Here is a 23,707-nt window from a genome sequence, read left to right as displayed (position 1 = left end):
TATAACACCCTTCAAAATAAGATTTTCAATCTATGGAAGCCGGCCAAGCCATTTCAATTAATGGATGTTGAACATGGCTATTATTTGGTAAAATTTCGAAGTAATGACGATTTCGAAAAAGTATTAACACAATGACCGTGGGAAGTGTTTGGGCAATACCTAATCGTTCAGCCATGGATACCAGATTTTAATCCTCTTCAACTGTACTCAAGTGTTGTAATGACATGGATCAGATTATCGGGTTTACTCAATTTTTTATACAAAAGGAAAATCTTTAAGGAGATCAGCGGTTTGGTTGGTAGAGTAGCAAAACTTGACTTTAATACCGACAGTAGATCGAGGGGGAGATTTGCACAAATGACATTTTTCGTGAACCTTGATAAGCTGTTGATTCTTTAAGTTTTGGTGAATGGTAGGGCTCAACACGTTGAATACAAAGCTTTACCGTTGATCTGCTTTGGATGTGACCGGTATGGCCATACGAAAATATGTGCCTGCATATCTCTAGTAACTCTGAACTCACTGGAAAGAAGGTTGAGACGGCGAAACCCATGCCATGTGAAAGTGTGTCGGACAAGGGGTCAGAAGCATTCGGGCCGTAGATGGTGGTGGAGAGAAAATCATGACGAAATTTTAAAAAAAATCGAACTCAAAATGCTAAAAGCCAGTAAGATGTTTCGGGATCAATATTTGATATATTGAATCTTTTGGAGGAAGGGAGCGATGCTAATAATGAGGGTTTAGCAGATTTACAGGGTATCAAATTTTTGAATGGAGACTTTAGGTGGGTATGGATGGGCGATTGGGTGCGGTGCGGTGCGTTTAGCTTACTTTTTGTCTCACGCTACAGTATCACTACAGTATCTAATCTCACCGCCACCGCTGTTTTTACACTAATCGCAGGTAAACGCACCGCCCATCTAAACTCACCCTTTATCAAAAGTAAGGTTAGGGTTGAGGGATTTGAAGCCGTTAAAAGTGGGCCGGGCAAGAAAGAAGCAAAATAGATTTCTTTTAAAGGCCTAGAAGGTGAGCTTGGGCCAAATAAAAATGGAAAGGTTATTGGGTCAGCAAGGTACGGGGCTAGATTAGAAAAGGAAAATGGTATGTCACGTTATTCTAGATGGGTTGAGGAATTTGGGCTTGCTATGGAAACTTTTGAATTAGTTTGAGCCAAGTTAACAAATCCCAATGTTGGGCGTAAAAAAATCCCTTTTTTGGCATAATTTTAATAATTCAAAAAATAATTGTGTTATAGTGGATGGTGAATATGGAAACTCTCTCCGTAATGATCCTTTAATAAAGGAGGTTGGTTTTGATAAAGGTTCGAAACTATAATTTAGTCCCTATTTGGCTATAACATCGCATTTTAATCCTACTTTTGAAGGGTCGGTTGAAATCTTGGTATCACTTAGTGCTGGTGTTTTGGATCCTAGAAAGCATTCTGCTGTTACCTTCAAAGAAATTCTGGCTGGGTAATTAATAAGCAATCAGATGGAGTTAGACTTGGTGATTCTAGTAAAGGCATTCTAGTTCATAAAGGGCACAGTCTTGGGGCAAGAGGGGGATATGTTCGAAGAGAAAGAAACCTTGACAAAACCACTAGGGATTGGGGTGTTCGGTTCAAACTAGAGGGAAGCAATCAGATTGCTTTATCTGATATGATGAACTCTATAATTAAATTGATTAATGCACAACTTGAGGCAAAATCTGGAAAAGCTGTTATGATTATTGCTGGGAATCTTCATAAGGAGTCGACTAGCTAGGAACGGTAGAGGTCAGTATCTCTCCATCCTCTTATTTTTTAATTTTATGAGCTTATCAGTTTTTTCTTGAAATTGTTAAGGTTACGCGAGTAGCAAGTTCCCTTGAATTTTTTGCGAGTATAATAGAGAGTTTAAGCTTGATATAGTGGGATTTTTAGAGACTAGAGTTAGTGGAAGTAAAGCAGAATGTATCATTGCCAAGTTGGCTTTTCAGTTCTCACTTCGGATGGAAGCTATTGGTTTTTCTAGTGGTATTTGGGTTGGTTGGAAAGATTCAATACAAGTTGAGATTATCCAGAATCATCCATAATTTTTATTGGTTTGGGTCATCTCCAATGTTACGAAATCTCCTGTCTTTATCTCCTTTGTTTATAAGAGTCTAGATAGACGGAAGAGAAGGCTTCTTTAGGAGGGTTTAAAAGCAACCATGTCTGATGTTTCTGTGCCCTGGATGGCTATTAGTGATTTTAATGTCATTCTCTCTTCCAGTGAAAAGAAGGGTGGGAGGAATCATGGGAGAAAGCGTCATTCTTTTGGGGATTTTATAGATTCAGCTGACCTTTATGATTTGGGTTATAGAGGCCCCTCCTTCACTTGGCATAGAGGTAGGGCTCATGAGCATCTTGACAGAGTAATAGGTAATAATGCTTGGATTGAAGCCTTTCCGCATTTTTTGGTGTCCCACCTTCTGAGAATTAAGTCTGAACAGAGGCCTCTCCTCAAGTCTCTTAAATCGAAACTAACCTACCTAGAGGGAGACTTTTCAGGTTTCTTGTTAGATGGACTAAGAATCCAGATTTTTCAGAGTTTGGTAAGAATAATTAGAGTTATAATGGGGATATGACTCCCTCTATTACTTAGTTTAATTCCAGTATTAAAAATTGGAGTAAGTTTATCTACGGTCACATTGGATATTGTAAAAGGCAATTGTTACAGAAACTTTCTAACATTCAGAAGGCAATGAAGAGGTCAGATTCTGATTAGTTAATTTAGCAAGAGATGGAAGTGTGGGAAGACTTGGAGAGCATCCTTCATCATGAAAAACTTTTTTGAAGTCAAAAAGCAAAATGTGATTGGTTAGTCTTGGGTGATCAGAATACCAAACTTTTCCATAGGCATACAATCTAAAGGAGAAAGGATAATAGGATTACTACTTTAAAGAATGATAATCGGGAGTGGATTTTCGAAGAGGAGGTTTTATAGGTTGAAGCAATTAAGTTTTTTCAGAGGCTATATAGGGAGGCTCCTAAACCTATGAAGGGACATCCATCTAATTAGGGGTGAGCAAAACTCGATTCGACTCGAAAAATTAAAAAAAATTTAAATTTCGAGTTAAACGAATCGAGTTATTCGAGTTAATCGAATTATTCAAATCAACTCGAATTTTTTTCAAATTTCGAGTTCGAATCAAGTTAAGTTTTCGAATTCGAATAACTCGAATAATTCGAATATCAAACTATAATATTTTACATTTTTACCCCAAACTCCCAAACCTTTTTACTGTTCCCTCAAAACTTTTACTCCTTCCCACTTCCCCCCAAAACTTTTACTCCCTTCCCCTCCCAACCCCCCAATCTTCCCAAAATCCATTTCCCACCAAAATTTTACTCTCCCGTTTACTTTTTCTCAAAATTTTACTCCCAAAAACCCTTAAAACCTTTTATTTTCCCCTAAAATTTTTACTCCCTCCCACTTTTCTCCTAAAACTTTTATTCCCTTCCCATCTTAACTCCCATCTACCCCAAACCCTCCCCCCTCCAATTTTTTTTAATATTTTCCCTCCAAAATTTTACTCCCCCTATTTACTTTCCCTCAAACTTTTATTCCCCAAAACTTTTTATTTTCCCCCTAAACTTTTACTTCTCACCCTTTACTCTCAAATAAAAAATCAAAATTATCCAAAAAAATCACTAAACATAAATAGTAATAATTTTATTTATATCTACTATTTATATTATTAAATTAAATTTCACATTTATATTATTTATATTATTGAATTGTTTATTCATATTGAATATTTATATTAAAATTGAATTATTAATTATGCCATAAAATATTCGTGTTAAAATTTTATATTGGTATCAATTTCACATTTTATTTTTTAAATAACTTTTATTAAAAAAATATATTTTTACATTTAATATATTTTTTAATTCCAAAATACATAGCGACAAGAATCTGATGATAATTGAAACAACTAAGCAAGAAAAGAAGCTAACCAATATATAAAAAATTAATAAATAAATTATGAGGTGATGAAAGTTAATAAAAAAAATTGATTAAGGTGGACAAATTTTATTACGATGGGTGACAGTGGTTACAAGGACCCAAAATTATTTTTTAAAATTTAACTCGAACAAATATATTCAATTCGAATTCCATCTCACTCGACTCGATTCGAAAAAACTTCAAATAAAGTTAGGATGATAAAATGAGATTCAAAAACTCGATTAACTCGAAAATTTTCGATTCGATTCGATCGAATGCTTACCCCTACATCTAATGCGTTTTCTAAGCTTGGGAATTGTCCTCTTTGATATGGCTTCGCTTAAAGCTCCGGGAAGTGATGGGTTTCACGCTTTATTCTTTAAGAATCAATGGGAACATATTAGGACCACGGTTTGTAATTGGGTAAAGTTGGTTTTTACCGAGAAAGCTATTGATTCAGATTTGAATAACACTTTAAATGTTTTTATTCCCAAGGTTTATAATCCTTAAAGCTTTTTCCAGTTTCAGCCAATCAACCTTTGTTCAGTCCTCAACAAACTAAGAATGAAAATTATCACTAATCATTTTAAAGTAGCTTTTCCTATGATTATTGCACAAAAGCAGGTTAGATTCATTGATGGAAGGAACATCATGGATAATATTCTTGTAGCTTAGGAAGCTATTCATTCCATGAAAAACAAACAAAAGAACAGAAATTGGATGGCTATTAAAGTTGATATAGAGAAAGCTTATAACCGGAAGAGATAGGAGTTTATCTATGCTTCTCTCTAGGCTGCAGGTATCCTTGATTTTTTTTGAAAATAATGTTATTATGTCTGTCATTATGAATTCTACTTTATAGATCATGTGGAAATGTATCCCAACTGAAAAGTTCTGATTTGTTAAAGGCATTCAGCAGGGGTGCTCACTTTCTCCACACCTCTTCGTTTTGACCATGGAATGGTTAGGACATGGTCTTAAGTCTGCCACTACCATGGGTCAATGGAAGCCTATCAGGTTTTTATGTCTAGAGCCTGCCCTTTATCACCTCTTTTTTGTAGATGACCTTATTATATTCAGACAAGCGAAGATGCAACAAGCTAGAATCATAAAAGGTATATTGGAAAGATTCTGTAGTTATTTTGGTCACAAAGTTAATACTCGGAAGACGAACATTTTCTTTTTCAGAGTCGTTAGTGAGGAGTTAGGGGAGCATATCAGCAGTATTTTTGGTTATCTCAAGGTCCAGAACCTCGGTACGTATTTGGGAATACCCTTTTTTTATGATAAAGTTACTAAGCGTACCTTGAGGTTTGTTGTTGATAGGGTTTGGAGTAAGCTGTACAGTTGGGATGTTAAACAATTATCTTTGGCAGAAAGGTTCACTCTGGCACAATCTGTCTTATTATCGATCCCAAGTTACTTCATGCAGTACATAATAGTCCCTAAAAGTATTTGTGCTGAAATATAAATTATAGTTAGATAGTTTATATGGGGATCCTCGACTGGGAAAAGGAAGATGGCAATGGTTAGATGAGAGGATATTTGTCAACCCCGATTTTGTTGGGGATTGGGAATTAGGCATCTACAGGATCAAAATTCTTTATTTATGGCTAAGCTTGGGTATCAGTCGATGACGAACTCCAATGCTCTTTGGGTACGTTTCCTGAAGCCAAAGTACAAGGTTCAAGACGGGATTCCAAAGGATATTTTGAAGGGAAGATGTTTGTTTCTTTGGAGAGCCCTTTCAAAGGCCTGACCTCTAATCCGTGAAAACTTAATTTGGTCTATGGGAAATGGTTATAGTGTTAAATGTTGGTCTGGATTCCAAATGTTGGGCCGTTGGTAAGAAAAACCCCTTCACATGTTAATCTTGAGAGGGACTATTTTCTTATGGATATGGTTACAGAAGATTGTAGTCGGAATTTAGATCTTTCTTGTCTCTAGTTATCAAAAGATATTGTTAAAAGGATTGTGGGGATCCCCCATCCGCACCCTTCTGTAGGTCAGGATAGAGTTATATGGGCTAGATCTACAACTAGGACATTCTCTTTTAAACATGCTTACTGGAAACTTCGTAAGATGGCGTGGAATTTGAATGATGAATTATGGCAAATTCTGTGGAAACTTCAGAGTCTACAATGAATTAGATTCTTCATTTGAATAGCGTTTAAAGAATACTAATGTCGAGCACGTGAGGGGGGATAGTGAACATCAGTTCATATGGATTTTGTAGTCATGAATCTAAGGATGTTTTACATGTTATCAGAGATTGTAGAGCAACTAAAGATATTTGGTTACAGTTGATTCCTGAAGATCAGTGCAAATGGTTTTTCTTTGGAGATTTGAGAGTATGGCTTGTGGCTAATTTACAGAATCAATTGTGGATTTGGTTTGGGGAGGTGGATTAGTCTTGCATTTTTGGGTTAATCGCTTGGCATATTTGGAAAAATTAGAATTTACATGTGTTTCAAGGAGTCTCGTAGAGTGTTGACGAAGTGATTATAGCCTTATATAGTTGAGCTAAGTAGTATGTCTTTATGGGTAAGGTGGACGTGACCAATAAGAATACAACGAATTCCCACCCGATATTAGCAGGTAATTAGATTCAGTTAAACACGGATGGCGCGGTACAAGTAGACTCGGGTTGTGTTGTTGCAAGGGAGTTATGTGTAACATGAAAGGGAATTGGATCTTAGGATTCAATAAGTTTCTGGGAGTATGTTTAGTATTGGAGTTTGATCTATAGGGTATTTTTGAGGGCTTGTCTCTTCTGTTGAAGTAGGGATTTGATAGAGTGTTTATTAGTACATATTGCATGAAAGCATTTCAGATTATTCAAGTTAACAATCAAGAAACACTAATTTAGCTTTGGCTAGGCATATACACCAATTGTTGGAAAGGACAGTACAATGGCGCATCCAACATATGCCCAAAGAAGATAATAAAGTTGCAGATTTTCTTGCAAAATTGAATCGTAGTAATGGAGACATTTTACTTTTGTTTGAACAACCTCTAAGTGTTTTAGGTTATGCCTTTGTAGACTCTTTGTTTTGTTTTATACGCACCAATTTTTTTTTTGAAAATTATTCAAATTTGTAATCCCAAGTGTCATTGTCGTTCTTGTACTATATTTTAGATTGCATTTTGTTATATTTATTGAAAAAATGAACAAATTAATTTCTGTACATTAAATGAAAGAGTAAAATGATTCATTTGTTAAAATTGTGCTATTAAATGTTAATTTTGGTGTTTTATTTAGGGATAAATATCAAAATTATACATGAACTTTGATAACTTTGACTTTGTGCGATTTTATAAATGAAATTTTGAATGATTCAATTTTCAAAAATCACTAACAATATTATCAAATTAGCATAATTTTATGTTGATATATTACATACACAGACTATTATACTAATCCAATATGAACATAAATGTATGTATTCATTTCTTTAAATTTGTACGATTGAATTAAAATCAAAGTTTCATGTATACATATGAACCACAATTTAAGTCCATGCATATAATTGCACAAAATCAAAGTTTATGTTTCAAACTGCACATTGAAATTAAGTTCATGTATACACTTGATATTTATCCCTTATATTTATAAGTATAATAATACATTTAGCTTTTGATATTTACACCTTTATTTACTTTGACTCCCACTTTTTTTTATTTGGAGTAATATAAATCTTATTATTTCATTGCTGATGTGATATTATTTTACTTTATATATCACAACAATTTATTTAAATTTTCTAAATATTTAAAATTTGACAAAATCATAAAACAAATATTGTAATTCCAAAAATTACATAAAAAGCTCTTCAAAATTAAAAATAAAATACGATGCTTAGAACTACCCATAGCTCATCCTCAACTTTTAAATAGGAGGATAATACACTTTAGTGCACTCGAACTCATATCCTCCTACACTGGCAACAATATTAATGTCAATCGAGTTAAGACTCAATTGGCATGGAAAGGGTTTTAAAAAAAATGTTGATTGAGTCTTTAGCTCGATTGGTATGGACATTATTATCAATGCAGGAAGACGTGAGTTTGAGTGCGCTGAAGCGCATTATCCTCCTATTTATTAGTCGTGAAGGGGTTTTTGGTAGTTCTAGACATTGTGTTAAAAAGAACAGATATGACCAGAACTTATAGTGATATTATTCAAAAAAAATAACAGTGAAAATCAAGTAAAACATTTTTTAATGAAAACTTTAGGTTTATTTAAATTTAATCTAATATCAATTATTATGATTTTAAAATTAAACTTATATATTATTATGTTTTAAATTTATAACTATATTATTAAGAAATTTATGAAAAAAATTAAGAAATAATTATATATAATTTAATTAATACTAGACCTATCCATGGCCGAGTAGCTCCCCTGATTTGATTTGGGTTAAGTTTGGACAAGTATTTTGCACCTTGGGCTAGTTCGGCCGGCTCGAATTCAATTTAAATAATAAAAAAATATTTTCAAAATTTAAAATTTAATTATAAAAATATATAAAATATAAACTAAAAATATATTTTTAATATTTTATTATTTTTTTAACAGTAAAATGACATTTTGGACAAGCTAAGCCAAGTCGAAAACTAGCCTAGGCTTAAAACTTTTTTAGATCTGGATCTTAATTCAACCCGACCCAATTCATGTAAACTTCTTCTTAATACATACAACGCATGGGTAAAGAAAATTAGTATTATATAGGGTTAAATATAAAATTAGTACCTGAATTTGTCCAATTTTCTAGATTGGTACTTCAGATTTTTTTTTGTCTTAAATTAGTAATCGAACTTTTTATAGTACCAGACAGCAATATGTGTCATTGATGTCACAATTTAAAAAATCTATTAAAAATCAATAAAAGATTTTAAATATCATAATTTATTTTTAAAAAATCTAAAAATTATATATAAAAATGATAAATTAAAAAAAATCTTTCTTAGATTTTCTGAATTATCTCCATAAATTTGTTCCATTTCCCTTTGCTTGCATTGTCTTTCATCTCTTGCTTCATTTATTTGTTTTACAAGCACTTTTATTATTTGTTTTCTATTTGAGTTGTATGTGTTCAACTTGAGTTTTTATCGATTTTATTTCCACGAGGACTTTTTTATGTTAAAGGAGAGCATTTTCTAAGAATTTATAAGATTTTGTAAATACATTTGAAAAAAAATTAAAGAACATTCATCAATAACACAGTAATACATTGATTCAAGATAACATATAAATATGCAAACAAATAAAATAATTAAATGAATACTTGAAATAGATATTCAACAAAACCAATTAGAATATCAAGAAAAAAAACCCTAAAATTTGAAATTGGGACCCCCAATGTGCAACAATTTTGTTTGCTTACAAGAAACTACATCAATGGGATCCAAGGTAGGTTATGGGAGGAAGAAGGAGAAAAGAATAAGCTGAGGACAAATAGGGGAAATGAAAGAAAAAAAATCGAGAAAGAAAAGAAATGGTGCAATATGTAATTATTATTTTTGTATATATTTTTAAATTTATTAATAATTTTTAATTTATTTTTTAGATGATGATGAATTCATGATGTCACTAATAACATGTGTCATCGTTTGTACTTCACTTGTTCTAGACTTAACAATGTTTAAAAAAATATCAAACTAGTTGATGGAAAAAAATTTTACTAATCTAGGACAAAAAAGGCCGTACCAATATAGGAGAGATGGACAAGTTCGGATACTAATTTTATATTTAACTCTATTATATATTAAGGATATTTTGATAATTATCTTAGGGCAAAGTGGGGCGGGACAAATTTTTCCTAAACACAAATATATCCAATTAATTGGAGATTTAGGCATGCTCTTAAATCTAATCTAAAAAGTTGATTCTATCATATGAGATTGAGTCGAAACCATTTAGTTAGATATTTTACCACCCCTAAATTTGACCAATAATTATATAAAAATAGAATTTGAAACTCAAAGTTAGGGATGTGAATGGGTGAAGGGTTGGTTCTAAAATATTTTTCAAACTCAAGTCAGTTTAATTATTATTATTTTATATTTTACAATTAAAATTTAATTTAAAAATACATTTTATCATTTAAATTGAATTCAAGCCATGGATTAAATTAAAATAGAAAAATCATTATTTAGATCCCACCCAAATTAAATTAGACCTATTCAAAGTCTAATAAAACTGTAATAAAATTTTTATTATTACAGAAAAATAGAAATTTAAACACAGCCTTCAAAGCAAAAAAGTCAATAATGAATTAGAGTGTTAGGAACTTTCATTGGTTTCACCAAACTAAGAAATAAAAGCAACTCTCTTCCTCGCCTGTCCATTTTCTTGGAAAATTTTCCCTTTTTCCCTTTCACTTCTTTCTCTCCAAACATGGGCATCTCATGGAGCAACACAAGCAATAGCAACCGGAGGAGAAACCAAGCTTACCTCCATGGCCCTCCACCTCCTCCACCTTTCTATTATCCCCAAGAACCCACTTCCCTTCCTCCTCCGCCACCTCCACCGCCATCCCAGCCTTCTACTAGCCACCCTTATCCTGCGCATCCTCCACCCCCACCGCCTCCAATTCCCAACAATTACTACTGTTCCCCACCCTACAACCCCTGCTGTTACTCAAACCCTGTCATGGGTCGTTACCCTATTCAATATCCTCCATATTTCGCCAACCAGGCTAGTGCCTGGCCCCCGATTCGTGCTCATGCCGTGGCGGCGCCGCCGCCTCAGCCGCCGCCTCATTATGTGGAGCATTATAATGCCAAGAAAGTGAGGAATGATGTGAACGTGCACAAGGATACGTTGAAGCTGGAAGTAGACGAGCAGAATCCCGATCATCACTTGGTTTCTTTCGTTTTTGATGCTTTGTTTGATGGCAGGTAAATTTTTTCAAAAAATTATTTACTTTTTTTGCTTAATTTTGGGTCTGGTTCAAGTTCTTCTTTTTAGAGGAAAAAGTAAAGATGGGTTTAGCTTAAGGTTTATTACTTTATTTTTGGATGAAAAAAAATCAAATAAATTATAGTTGAAATATTTATTTGAAAGCATGAGTACATAACCAATGGAGAAAACAAAATGTAATCCTAATCAAACCCGATGTTAGTGTAGCTGGTTTGATATGAAAAACCAAATTAAAATTATAAAAAACTGTTCTTTGGTCATTAAATGATTAAAGAAAGATAGAGAATTAGATAATGTAATAGGGTTTGGATGTTATATGGATTCCAAAATAGTGCTTGTAACTTCATTGCGTTTGATAGTGATGCCGTGAACCTACCAAATCTGAAGGATTAAAAATCTTAATGCAGCAGCAGCTAGTCCTTATACTATTTAGAAGCATTTTTGCTGCTAGGATTAGCAATCTAGTTGAGGCATGATACAATTCACATTTTTATGAGCAGATGAGCTTTCTTATTTGAGTTCGGGATTGTGCATTTGGTTATTGCTTTTCTATCTTTAAGTAATCAAACTGTGAGTATCCTTATCATATATGCATTAGGAACTATGAAAGCTATATTAGTGAATATTAGTGAATGTGGACTGTAATTGATAGGCTGACTCTTGAAAGTCCTTGCAAAGTTCCCTTCATCCTTAGGGTTGGCGATTGAAATGTCTAATCCTTTATGGGATAGAAAAACAAGCACTGCCTTTATTTCATAACATTAATCAAATGTATGAATTACAGCCCTTTAAATAAACTCTGTGAACAACCTGACAAATCTGCTTTCAACTTTTAAAAAGGTGGTTCAGATAGGACCCTTAAACCTCTTAAGAACCTGCATGTAAACAAAATTGCTTGATAAAAAGAAATTAGATAATCATCCAGATAAGATTGCAACGATCTTAACCCAGATAAGATCTTATGCATCTAAATTCTAATAAGATTATCCAAATCTAAGTTATGTGACATTTCCCCCCAAGTCAGGAAAAAGAATTGAACATTCCCCTCTTGTCCACTATGTTATGGTCCCGACTGATGGATCTTGTAACTGAATGATTCACAGGCAATCTTCTGTCTTGTCAGGGCTCTTTCCCTGATTTTTACCTCCTCCTTCCGAATGACCTATGTTGAACAAGTGAAACTCGTTGAAGGGAATTCCAAACCTTAAGACTTGACTTGTTAGAGAGAATCTTAAATCTCGTAAAAATTGGTTTAATCTGACTTGAATTTTGTTGCTACCAATTGGCCTCTTAAATAGAGGTTACATAAGTCTACTTATTTGAATAAATGACTTATAAGCTAAGGAGACCAAAATAAAGACTCTAAATAAAGAAAGACTCCTAATGTCTCTCTAAAATACTTTTAATTAAAAAAGATCTCTTAAAAGATATAAAATACTCATAAATAAAATCGCCTAATAGAATAATAAATTAATCTAATAATAATTAATTGACATGTAACACTAGCTTCTTGAATGTTAGCAACTACTTTTGTAAGTATATCAGAAATTTGTTCTTTTGGAAAATAGACCATACAAATAGTATGCAAAATTGAGAAGAAAAGAAAGAAGAGGGAGAGAAGCTGTTGCCGTGGGAGGTGCTGCTGCTGTGAGAAAAAAGAAAGAAGAAAAGGGAGAAAGGAAAGGAGAAATAGGAGAGAAATAATCTGGAAAAATCAGCTTAGTTATCTCTCATGCTTAGAGGGTATTTATACTATCTAAGAGTAAACAAAATAAGAAAGATAAAGATTTAAATCCCTAAATTACAGCAAGTATATTCAAACACTCCCCCTCAAGCTGGAGCATATAGATAATATGCTCCTAGCTTGGCTCCTAGCTTGTTGCTTATATACTCAATTTGAGGTTTCCTAAGAGCTTTAGTGAGAATATCTGCTAGTTGATTATTGACAAAACTCGTGGCAATACAGTTTGGCTCGATCTTTTGTTTGACAAAGTGACAATTTATCTCTATGCGTTTTGTCCTTTCATGAGACACCGGATTTGTAGCAATATGTAGAGCAGCTTGATTATCACATACCAACTTCATTGGGATGTTAGTTTCACATCGTAATTCCTGAAGAAGTTGTTTCAACTAGATAAGTTCACAAGTGACTAAGGTCATTACTTGATACTCTACGTCTGCACACGACCTTGCCACAACATCTTGCTTTTTACTTTTTCATGATATTAGATTCCTTCCAATGAAGACACATTCTGCCCAGTTAGCATCTAAATACCCAATGACTTGTGTATTTCCTTTATCTTTGTATAACAAACCTTGTCTAGGAGCATGTTTGATGTATCAGAGGATGCTCATCATTGCATTCCAATGGCTATCACATGGAGCTTGCAGAAATTGACTTACCACACTTACTGGAAAAGAATTGTGATGATAAGATAGTTCAATTTCCCAATCAACCTTCGATATTGACTAGGATCCTTTAGTGGCTCATCCTGACCTGGAACAAATTTAACATTAGGATCCATCGGTTCTCAATAAGTTTAAAATCCAGCATCCCTATTTCTTCCGGTATATCCAATGCATACCTTCCCTGGGAAATAATAATGCCTGTGTTTGGTTGTGCTACGTTAATGCCCAAAAAAGTATTTCAACTTCCCCAAGTCTTTAGTTTGAAAGTGACCAAAAAGATGTTACTTACGTTGTGGTTTCCCTTCATGATTATCACTTGTGATGGCAATATCATCCATATAAACAATCAAATAGATACATTTTTCATGAGTGTTATGACGATAGAAGACTGAGTGATCTGCTTCACTCCTTTTCACCCCGAATAGCTGGATAACAACACTGAACTATCCAAACCAAGCTCTTGGGAATTGCTTTAAACCATAAAGAGATTTTCACAGTCGACATACTCTAGGCTCTCCTTGAGCAATGAAGCCTGATGGTTGCTCCATATAAATTTCTTCAAATAAATCACCATGAAGAAAAACAATTTTAATTTCCAGCTGATGAATAGTCTATTGATTCATTGCAGCAAGGGAGATCAAGAGTTGAACTAAGGTAATCTTGGCGGTTGGAGAGAAAGTTTCTTCATAATTAAGACTAGGAACCTTTGTAAACTCTTTGAGCAACTAGACGTGCCTTAAAACGAGTGATCTTGCTATCAAGTCAAACTTTCACAGTAAAAACCCACTGATAGCCAACTACAAGTTTACCAAGTGGTACAGGAACAAAATCCCATGATTATCAGAAATAGCATTCATCTCATCCACCATAGCTTGTTGAATGATTGCCGTTTTGATACTTGATGTTGCCAATATTCAGCATATTTCAATGATTGATGTGATTGATTTATTCCCTTGTACTTGTGCATTTGGTTATGGGAGTAATCCATCCCTTTGAGGCTGAGCGATATGAGCAATAAGCAGATTATTTTGAACATTTCAAGGATTACCAGATGTGGAGAAGAAGGGTTTAATAAAATCTGAAATTTCAAGCCACGGCGAAGATAGAAATTTAAGAAGAAATATCAAAGGGAATCAAAATGACAGGCGGATAACACCATTGGAGTTGAAGGAACAGAGCATAGCTTCTGGAAGATTTGGCATTAAAGAACAGTGACCAGATGGATGCTCAAGTGCTCTCACTCATTGATGCGTGGGAGAAGGGTAGAAATCTTGCAGAATTTTCCTGATCTGAGTATGCTCATTTGACAGCCTCCTTCCAAAGGTTTTCTGTTGTTGTATGGTAGTAATATTTCTTCCAGTATAATCATCCACTGAATTCACAAGCCACACCTAGCCTGTAAGATCATATTTATATGGTTTCATGGTTGTACCATCAGGATAGCACCTTCAGCCTCTTCTTTGGATCACCATTTGAATGGAAAGTGACCATTGAAGATAGTTTTTTCCTGTTGAGTTGGTGAACAGTGATTTGCAGAGATGCGTTCTTATGCAAGCAATTGTTGAGGTGGGATGCTTGCTCCAGTCATGGTTGTTTTGGCCATTTTTTCTCTCAACAACTATACCAAGCCCGGTGCCATATAAACCTGTATAGGAGAGAAAACAATCCCTGCCATTACTTCAGAACCATAATAAATGAATGAATGAGAGATGCAAAATAGAATCCACTATACTAGAACCTAACAATTATAAGAACTGACTCAAGATGAGACCCTTCAATCATTTGGATAAAGATTGCAAGGATCTTAAACCGTTTAAGATCTCCAAAATCAGAAGTCCAATGTCACTATCAGAATCTGAAATCTGCTGCAAAATCTTTATAAATATGTTTTGGAATTGAACCTGGGGAACTTAACAGTGAAGGGCGATGATTAACAGAGAGAGCTCTCTAGTTCAGCAAGCACATGTGGCTAGTCCAGTTTCCAGGACTATGGCTGTGATGTATCTTCTTGTCCATTACGATGTAGCCTTACGGTATTAGATCATGTCTTGCTGGTATTGGCACTTACCTTTTCTATCACCTTTTACATTTTATGCTTCACAGAAATTTAGGATAACCCAGCATTTTAAGTTCTGGTTTCCTGGAATGTATTATTGGTTAAGCTTTTGCTAGCTGAACAGTGGATCATAATGCTATTATGCTGTTGCTTGTGAAGTCAATGACTTGATGTTTTAAACTTCTGAACTTGCATAGATTGCGCCATGCAAGCTGAATGACATTAGGTAACCTCCATTGGCTTAGTCATATGTTCTATTAAAGAACTGCCCCTTTATGGTCTGCTATTGCTTGCAAGTTTGAAATGACTTTCACAAATGTTGGCACACTTAGGATAAATGCCTTGACTTCTTTTCACAATCTCTTAGTTCCTTTACTACCATAGAACCAGCTATTTGTTCATGGAACCTTTTGAATAAACTGCATCATTTGCTCAACATTGTTCATGAGAAGAGGTAGGGATAGGATGGTAGCACGTGTATTGGAACTTTACATCCTAGAATTCAAAAGAATGGGAGGTTGTTTTAATGTTAATTTTTGCTTATAGTTTTTTTCCCATCATTTTTCCCCCATAAAGTCTTTCCTTTTTAAAATCTGCTCTTCATCTTTAAAGTTTTTACTATACCTAGATAAAGAACTAGATGTTGAAAATTTGCTTCTTGGAAGTTTCTTTCATGGCTTTGTAAGCTGCAATTAATTTCCTTGGACTTGTAAAGAGTTCTCCCTTCTTCTGTTTTCAGGCATGTCTGATTCTTTGTTTGAGGGATTCAGTGGCATATTGATTTTGCAACCACTGTTTTGATTGGGGTTGAGATAAATATCATCTGGGTTTCTCTTACGGATTTTTTTCTTGCTTTTGAAGCAATTGTTTTATGTGAATATATAGTTGATACCAAAAAGCCTTCTGTTATAGAGACTTTTAAGGTTAAGGGTTCTCAAAGTTCTATGGAAGGAAATTTCTTAAAATTGGATTATAATAGAATTTTGTTAAGCTGTAGACTGTGATATCCTGATTCAAAGGAAATAATTCAATTCTTTATTTGGATTGGTTTGTTCATTTTTTTTATTAAGTTCAGACCTTCACTTACACTTTTCCTTAGTTATCTGCATATGAAGAAAAGAGAACAGGTTACAATAATTCACTGCCTTGCCAAGCAAGTAATATGATATCAAAGGTATTGGTTTTGTATGGACTAGTGATACAGTTCTTTGTGGAAAAATGAATTTTTTGGCCTTTTTAAAGCCAATTTTGCTCTCAAATATCACAGAAGCTGAATTAAGATTCACAGTAAAGATTCTTTGTTTTGTCAAAAGCAACTAAGTTGTTGGCTCAATTATATGCTTGACATAATTCTAGGGTGAATAGATGTAAAGCTTTCCAGGTAACTACATAATTAATGTTTGGTACTTGTCTGATAAGGTATGCGAACTCCATTCAATGCTTTTATCTAATCATGTTGTTTTCTGATTTACAGTATCACCATTTTCTACTTTGCCAAGGAAGAGTTGAACTGTAGATTTGTTCCCGTATTTCCTGAAGCCTTCGAGCCTGTGAGAGTCCCATTTCAGAAGGGACTTGGCCAGAGATTCCAGCAGCCTCCTGGGACAGGAATTGACTTAGGTTTCTTTGAATTGGATGATCTCTCGAAACCATCACCAGGGGAGGATGTTTTCCCTCTTGTAATTTCTGCTGAAACATGTATGCTGCCGCATTCATCTGATGAACATGTTGATGATCCCACACAAAGTACATCAGCCCACATGCAAATTACTCAAGCCATTTTAGAGAAGAACGGTAACTCTTTCCAAGCAAAAGTGATACGGCAGATATTATGGGTTGATGGAGTCCGCTATGAACTACGCGAGATTTATGGAATAGGAAGCTCAGCAGCAGCAGAAGGCTTTGATGATAGTGACCTGGGGAAAGAGTGTGTTATCTGCATGACCGAACCCAAGGATACTGCGGTCCTACCTTGCCGCCACATGGTAAGAATTCTCCATATTCCTTGAATATAATGCATGCTAATCAGCCTGATATAATAGTTTGAAATTGGCACTTATGAACTCTTGGAATAGTGTGATTAAAATCTATGTTGCCGGACTCTTCTTTTTTCTTGAAATACCAATGCTTATTGGGACATTGGTACAAGGATATAATCCTTCATAAATCCTCCAAACACATGGAAATCTTGAAAAAATTTAAACATATCTGTGTCTGGCACATCCATGTCTAACATTCACATCTCAATCTGAGTAACATAGATTAAAATAACATGGAAACAAGCTCAAGCATTAGTGTTTGCCACTCTTGGATGTTGTGTAGGATCAGACACATCATTTACTTAAAAAGTTACATATTATCGTTCTGCCATTATGTGGGTTCCATATGGCATTCACTTTACCATCATACCCTCTAAGAGGATCATCTTTTATGGTTGGTGCTCATGCATTATAGCTATGACTTATGAGAAAGAGTGTCATGATTGATGATGGAATAATTTACTTTGATTTTGTCTGGAATTTGGAGCTTCTTTATTGCTTACCATGGAAAATATCAGAACTAAAATTTACCATGGGGTTATAATCTTGCAAAGACTCTCCAAATACGTTTAATTTTTTATTTTTATTTTTTATAAATTGAACATGTAATCGCCCTCGAGTCCAGGTAATATAGAAGAATTTTTAGATTTGAGATTGTCTGAAATTGTTGCTGAATTGCCTTTTTTAACAATTTAGTAATGGTGAAAAGGCTTGATTAATATACTAGCAAACTTCGAAATCTTTGATTAGAAGCTAGGATGTATTTGTTTGTCTATTTTCTCAAATTATAACTTTTCAAACTAGTAAATCATTCTTGCGAGAATTTTTTTTTGGTTCCAGTGTATGTGCAGTGAATGTGCTAAAACATTGAGGCTTCAGTCGAATAAATGTCCCATATGCCGACAACCTATCGAAGAGCTTATAGAAATCAAGATAAACAGCACTCATTGAAAAGTTTTCTTCCTTTGAAGTTTGATTGTACGGTATGACAAATTCTTCTTTGTGATCTTTCTCTGATTCACTTGTTTTACAATTATTTTGTATATTTTTTGTCTTCCCATTCTTCACAGTCTTTCTTATGTGCTCGTACGGGTTTATTAGATGTCACTTTTTAAGAGTGGTTGTATAAACCAATTGAGTTAAATCCCGAATTTCTCGTGAACAATTTCTGAACTTACACTTTCTAGATATTATATATATGTAAAGCTTGCATATGTTGGAAGTTAACTCTGTTTTTTCTTTTTGGCTTTCCCCTTTTGGAAGCAATGTATATTAATGAGGTGAATAAACATAGGGTTTTTTCCAAGTTTGCTGCTTGATGAAGCTTTTGAAAGTATATGTGAGAACCATGTAAAGTGTTCAAACTCTTAGCTTTATTCCTTCTTTTTTCACTTTTTTTAGTAACGTTTTGTATATAATTTGCAGCCCTCTTTGTTTCAAAGTGCATGTGTCCGTAGGTTTGGCCGAGCTGTAGTCTGAAACTTTTAAGAAATTCTGTCCAGATTCATTTGGGGTGATCTCGGGCCGACCCGAAATTACACACACTATTCCAAAATATAATAAGATACTATTTTCATATTAATATATAATCTAGTTCGAGGGAGTTGGGCCTATTGGTCTGGACATGTAGCCTGACCCTATTATCAATGTTTTACTGCTTTTTCAAAAAGGTTAGTAAAGATGGGATGAACATTCAAAGGCCAGTTGAGCTTTTTAACTTGTGGAAGGAAAATCTGGGAATATCTTTTGACTTCTGGAATGAAAAATCTGGGAATAGCTGCCATTACAAGTTAAATCTTAGGGGACAAAAAATGAAAAAGAGAAAAAGGAAAAGGTTGGGAGATTCAGGCTGATATAATTACGGCAAAGTTGTTGTACATTGGTATTAAAAATTAGTGTATGAGCCTTGCTTTTTTTCAAAATTGTAATGATCCCAGAAACTTTATAAATGCTATTAATTGGATTAAAAAGATCAAATTTTCCTAGTACCCACTTATTGGGCTTAGACTCTTTGAAAGCCAAAAAATAATCTATTCAAAAAAAAAAAGAGGAAGAAATTTTCGTTTAATCTGTAAATATCAATCTTATATGATTTTCTTTGTTAAAAGCTTTTTCAATACTTTAATAAAATTTGCAAAATAAAGAACCAAAATATTTGACATTCGGCGTATAAACGTTGTGTGTAAAAACTAAGAAAAAAAAAGCGTGAAGGCAGGCAAGAGCATTTAAGTCAAGTGAAGCTCTCTCTCTTCTCTTGTATTTATTGTGCCCTTCTGGATTTACTTTTGTGCCCTCCCCCCTGTTCGCATTACAGTTACATTCTTGTCCTAATAGCTTAGTGATGTAATTGTAAATGACAGAATTCTTTTGCTGAAAACAATGACCTTAAAAAGTCAGAATTAGCCCCAAACTCACATTTTTACAGCTTGGTAAATAAAAATTTTTATGAAAAATAAAGCAAATAAGTTTTAATTATACGAAAACATCTCCTATTATTAATAATAATATTTGCAGAGAATAAAAATAAAAACTGGAGTGAATGAATGATTAAGAAAGCATCGGCTATCTGATCCAACCATGTGGTCTTCATGTGATGTCCTCTGCCTTTGTTTTTTTATAAATAGCAAAATGTCCAATTGGCTATCACCTAACCCTTTCCCCCCTCTCCTTTCCCCTTTTCAACCACTCACCATTTCTCTTATGTCATCATCTTTCCTTCTTTTACTCTCTTTCCATTTTGTTTTCCTTTTTCTTTTTTTCCTTTGGTCAAACTTTATTTCTTTTTATTTGGACAACCAAGTTGAGCTAAGTTGGACTTCTTAGCTAAGGACAAACTTCACTCTCCCTCGACACTTTACTCAATGGACACTAAATCCTTCCAACTCAACCCAACAGAGTTAAATTCAACTGAATTTAGAGTTTAATTCAATTGATTCATGAAGCCAAGATATATTTATCAACTTTGAGATTTGAATCTCAGCATGTGTAACTTTTTCCCTATCCTCAGCTTGAAATCTCCTTTGTAGTAGGAAAGAATCATATCATATTTGATGGTTCAAAATTTTATGCTTAGAGAAAGAAATAAAGAATGCAGATAATGTAACGATCCCATTGATTCGACAAAATTAAAAACAACAAAGGTAGTAAAACTAGTTATTATAATTATGACATTAGATATTGTAGTGATTGAGATTAAAATTAACAGTGGATCTAAATTTAGGTTCAAAAGAAATGAAAATGATCAAGGTGATGGTAGAATAGGTAAAAGCATCATGGAGGTCCCTGTATTAAAAATTATATTACATTTTATCCCTTTTTAAAAAATGGGCAAATTAGTCCCTGTACATTAGATCAAAGAGTAAACTAATCCTTTCTATTAAAAGTTTTATTCATTTCTATTGTTAAAAGTTGACATAGCTGACACCACATGTGCCTCATTCTGATATACATGAATCAATTTAACAAAAGAAATGGATGAAATTTTTAATAGAAAGGCTAGTTTGTTCTTTGATTTAATGTTACAGGGACTAATTTGCACTTTTTTTTTGTAGATGAGACAAAACGTAATCTGACTCTTAGAACAAGGGCCTCTAAGAATATGATAATTGAAGATATTAGATTAAATTGTTGAAATATATAAAATGAATAATTATTATATAAATAAGGTTTGGCAGACAAAATTATTGTGTTTGTTAACAGATTTCTTTTATTCCCCCTCCTTTTTCACCATGGAATGCCAAAGAATCGTATGAAAAGACGCAGCAAAATCAGGGTAAAGTTGAGTTCAATAGTTGAGCAAGATTGTGTTTTAATTAAGGGAGAGAGAGAAACCCATTTTTCTTGTGTTTTTTGTTTGGTCACAATTCAATGCCCCTTTTTGCATATAAAAAGTGAAATCTGCCATGTTCAAACTTCAAATGGAAGAGAAGGAAACTAGAAAAACCATCAAAGCAAGAGAGGGTTTTAGGCTTTTGAGGGGAAAAAAATCAATAATTTGCGTAAAAAAGAAGGGTTCAAACTTCAAACTTCAAACATTAAAAATTAAAATTAAAAAAAAGGGGCTACAAAGAAACGTGATTTATCATTTCCATCATTGCATATAGGCCTAGTTTTCGTGTACCTTATATTCTCCATACCATGCTACCTTAGAATTTCTAACTTTTGTGCATCATATAATAATAAACTTTAATTATATATATTAGTTCAATTGGTACCGTTACTGTTAGGTTAACTTGAAAGCCATGAAATTAAATGTTTTTACACACACTCTAAAAGATAATATTGGCGTTCGTATATTTTTATTAGGGTGAGTATTTGATAAGTGGGCAGTTGTATATCTCTTTTTTATTTTAAATATTTTTTTAGTATTTTACTATATCCTTATAGGATATTTATCAACCCCTTGGTCCTATTTGTGGAGTTTAAAAACTTTACTGATAGTGTACCAAATATTTTCCTTCTGTCATTTATTGTATGCATCACTTGTTTTACTTCCAATACGATTTTTTTTAATAATTGAGGGTAGGAGACGGGTTGTTTGGGATCAAACCTAAACTCTCATGCTTTATAATTTAATTTTCTTGTTACTAAGTCAAAAGGCTATTGAGTACTTCCGATACAAGTTTTAAAGATAAAGACAAATAAAACAAAATGAAATGAAAATAACATATAACACAATATTCTATAAAAATTAAATACTATAAAAATTAAATAAATATTTTTTTTGCCAACATTGTTATGGTGATTGTGGTTACAAGTTTTAAGTTGTGTTTAGTAATGCTTTTTAGAAGCACTTTTGATATTAAAAGCATTTTTGGAGCACTTTTTAAATTTATTTTTTTTGACTTTTCTAAAACATTTTTTCAAGTTAAAATTTTTAGTTTTTTCTCTTCCAAAAGCACTTTGATAATTTAATTACGTTTTCATCCCTCTAACATATGGTACTTTCCCTTCTCTAGTTAATTGCTTAAAAAGTATTTAAAATTTATTTTTTTATATATTAAAATATTAAAAACAAATTATAATAAATTATTTTCTATATTCTTGTTAAAATATCATAATATTAACTAATTTAAACATTATTTAAATGCTTATTTGTTACTTTATAACACTATGTTTAAAATGAATATTTTATTTCTCAAAAGTACTTTTTGACAATAATATTATTGTTGTGGTTGAAAAGTGTTTTTAAAAAGTATAGTGAAAATGGGTGTCTTATAATTTCAAATGTTTAAAATTGTTGTTAAAATGGAAAGTTAAAATGTCCATGCTGGAAATTAAAAAAAATAAATTAACTTAGATGTTATTTAAATAATTTAATATAATTATACATGAAATATAAATTTTAAATAATTTTTAAGTAATTAATATAAATTATTTATAAAAATAATATATGGAATATTTTTAAATTTACTATAACAATAAATGATATTTACATAATTTAATATAATAATATAATAATTTAAATTTAAATTTTAAATATCATTTAAATAGTTAATATAAATAAAAATATTTTAATAATTTCATTTCAAACGAAAAAAGACGATAAATGTTAGCCTTCACATTTGGGTAAGAAAGCATTTTTTGGCAACATTTTTTATTCCAAAAGTGTGGGGTTGAATAAAATTTAATTTGATTCGATTTTTTTTTAATTTCGAGTTAATTGAATTTAATTATTTAGTTTTTTTAAAATCAAATTGAATAAGTGATTCAGATTTTTGAATTCAAGTTAAGTTGAATTTTAAAACTTGAATAACAAATTGATATAAATATTCATTGGGCCTAACAATTTTGAAAACGCGCAACTTGGTCACTCTAAAAAATTACAAAAAAAAATTTGAAATATTCTTCAGAAATTCAATATATTTATAAAATATCTTTTTCCAAAATTTATAAAAATTTATATATTCAAAAAATAAAAAATTATTAAAAATATTGAAAATTATATAATAATGTTAAATTATAAATTAAAAAAATTCAAATGACAAAATTTGAGGCTTTAAACAAGTAAATTATCAAATTTAGTTTATCATTCTAATTATTATTATTTTCTTATTTTGTTTTTAAGATTTCTTAAATATATATATGGTATTTATGTTTTTTAACTTAAAATTTAGTCATATTGTCAATAAGATTTCAATATGGCCAGTTTAACTTTTTTAATTTAACTCGAATAAATTTATTCAATTCGACTTTGCTCAATTTAATTCTAAATATTTTCAAGTCAAGTTAGGATGATAAAATAAGACTCGTCAGTTTGATTAATTCAAAAAATTTTATTCGATTTAATCAAACCCTCACACTA

The 23,707-nt window shown here is 32.6% G+C and overlaps 1 protein-coding gene across 1 annotated transcript; it reads left to right on the top strand.

Moving 5' to 3' along the window:
• Nucleotides 1-10,226: 10,226 nt before the first annotated feature.
• LOC107892672 (probable E3 ubiquitin-protein ligase LUL4) lies at nt 10,227-18,630 on the top strand. The gene is made up of 3 exons (XM_041101760.1): nt 10,227-10,877; nt 16,839-17,349; nt 18,244-18,630. Exons 1-3 carry the CDS (start codon nt 10,375-10,377, stop codon nt 18,352-18,354), a joined length of 1,125 nt encoding a protein of 374 aa, XP_040957694.1. The 5' UTR covers nt 10,227-10,374; the 3' UTR covers nt 18,355-18,630.
• The last annotated feature ends 5,077 nt before the right edge of the window (nt 18,631-23,707 follow it).

Source organism: Gossypium hirsutum, chromosome D09 (assembly GCF_007990345.1).
Source record: "Gossypium hirsutum isolate 1008001.06 chromosome D09, Gossypium_hirsutum_v2.1, whole genome shotgun sequence".
Taxonomy (NCBI): Eukaryota; Viridiplantae; Streptophyta; class Magnoliopsida; order Malvales; family Malvaceae; genus Gossypium; species Gossypium hirsutum.
Note: the sequence above shows the minus strand (reverse complement) of the source record. Positions and strands in the feature narration are given on the sequence as shown.